At 48.4% G+C, this 2,253-nt stretch overlaps 1 protein-coding gene across 1 annotated transcript; it reads right to left on the bottom strand.

Moving 5' to 3' along the window:
- Nucleotides 1-722: 722 nt before the first annotated feature.
- SARC_14588 (hypothetical protein) lies at nucleotides 723-1,301 on the bottom strand (the record flags this gene model as incomplete). The annotated part of the gene is made up of 1 exon (XM_014291281.1): nucleotides 723-1,301. The coding sequence occupies one exon, from the start codon at nucleotides 1,299-1,301 to the stop codon at nucleotides 723-725; it is 579 nt and encodes a 192-aa protein (XP_014146756.1).
- Between the last annotated feature and the right edge of the window lie 952 nt (nucleotides 1,302-2,253).

Raw genomic sequence — 2,253 nt, 5'->3', positions numbered from 1 at the left:
GTTGCTCTGATGCCGATCCACCGTGATCCAGTGCGGTTCTATGTTGCGACGCTCGCAGAAGGTCGTAACGCCCCCGTTCTGAAACTTCTTGTTCGTATCCATCACGATAGGACCAAACACCCTCGTGAAGATCATGCGAGTCTGCGTGTCCACCGCCAATAGTCCTTGGACTGACCGTTGACCAGGTCAATGTCCATGAAGTCCATGCTGATCTCTGGCATGACCTCTTCTGGCCTAGGAGGCTGCTGGGGCAATACCTTCTCCTTGCCCAGGTCATCTGACACAGCCTGACACGCATCGCAGCTTTGTCGCACATGAGTGCACATCTCCATGGTGCCACTCCAACCCCACAACGTGCGTACAAGCTGGTCCAACCGCTTTGCACTTGCGTGCGCAAACAGCTCGTGGGTGTAACGTACAATCCGTTCCACAATTGTACCTAACACTTCCACCTTGAAGACCAAGCGCTTCATCGACTGCAGCCGTGCTCGTTGCACATCTTCCCCAGACTCATCCACGGGGTCTGCCTCCCTCCTAACACATTCCTCAGCACTAAGAGGTTCCTGAACCTCTCGTTCATCCAGATCCATGTTGTCCTGAACAGGCAGCGTGTCGACAATCTTGGCCGAGTCTCTCTGTCTCCTAGTGAGCTTCGGAGACTACGCACTCTGGCTGCGAGTGTACATAGTTTCTAAAGATCCCCCAACCTGAGACTTGTTACACTAGTCCAGCTGAGTTTTCGCCTTTCGTACAGACTGATCCAGCCCCCCGCTGGGATTCTGCCAGGACTGCGTGGAAAACGCGCCTACCGCAGAGATGAGTGTGGCCTCTACCCCTGCTTCCTCTGCAAGGAGCCCACACCTAACCCTCTTGCCACCCGGATCAGTCCCAGCACCCATTGTGTCTTCTTTCACTATACAAGACACAACCTCATCCTCACGTTTACTGTCGCCGCCAGAGATAGGTGTAGTCTCTACCCCAGCTTTCGCTGGGAGTCCAAACCTAACCCTCGTACCACTCGGATGAGTCACAGCACCCACTGTGTCTTCAACCACTATGTCCTTCTGCACCATGCAGGAGTCAACCTCATCCTCGCGTTCTACTGCCGCCACAGCTAACCTCTCGAAGACAGGACGCTCCGCTTCCAGCTTCTCCCAAAAGTCCTTACGCAACTTGTATGGTCTGTACGGTCCCATGTGACACACCAGTGTCACAAAGTCAGGCGCAGGCATAACCTCACGGCCATGTTTTAAGAAAACACCTTCCTTTGGGTAGATCACTACCGGATCTGCCGAAAGCATGGTTCCCATCTTCTTCAACCATCTCGCCTCAGGAGCGTACGGACAAACCAACGTAGCCGTTGCCTTGTCCCTCCTGATACTGGCTACCACTCTAACTTAGGGTTGAAGTACCACCTTGTACCCATCCAGGTGCGCAAAGCAAACACCCGGTTTGTGCCAAACTTGTCCCATATCTTGGTAAACCAACTCTTATTCAAGGCACAGGACTCCGTCTTTGGTTCTACCGTGATAAGCTGGGCCTCCGCATTAGACTCTATGTTATAAATGTACTCTTAAGTAGTACATAAATTATAAATGTACTCTTAATAGTACGAGGAACTTAAGTTTCCTAAATGTACTCTTAATAGCACGAGGAACTTAAGTTTCCTAAAATGGGTTTTAATGGTTTTATTAACTAATGCCTTTTCCATTTTACATATCAGATATTTGGACGAGGACATTAAAAGACCTCAGTAAAATACCAAACATAAAGAGTTGGTCTAGTTCTATTAATAGAACTTTATTTACTTTCCAATTTTATTTATATCTGAATACTTCGGTAGCGAGATGGCTCAGCCGAATATAGGTTCTAAGGATTATTAACGTTACCTAGTTGATCCTCCGATCAGCCACCCAGATGTGCCAGTCTGTTGAAGGCTAAGCCGGTAATACTTTTGTTATAATCTTAACCAATAACTTTCCACTTATCAAGAATTACCGACTTAGCCTTCATCAGACTGGCACATCTGGTTGGCTGATCGGAGGATCAACTAGGTAACGTTAATAATCTCTAGAAACCTAATTTACGTATTGCTTAAGAGTACGTTTATAACATATAGTCCAATGTGGAGGCCCGGCTTATTAAATCCAGAACATCAAGAGATGCTGAGACCCCTCCGCAACCTTGAGCTGGCATAATCCTTGCCCAAGATCAACCATAGTCCGATTATCCATGGGACGAACTACCGAGTTC

The sequence above is a fragment of the Sphaeroforma arctica genome (assembly GCF_001186125.1).
Source record: "Sphaeroforma arctica JP610 unplaced genomic scaffold supercont1.4817, whole genome shotgun sequence".
Taxonomy (NCBI): Eukaryota; class Ichthyosporea; order Ichthyophonida; genus Sphaeroforma; species Sphaeroforma arctica.
This window is presented reverse-complemented; position numbering and strand designations above follow the sequence as displayed.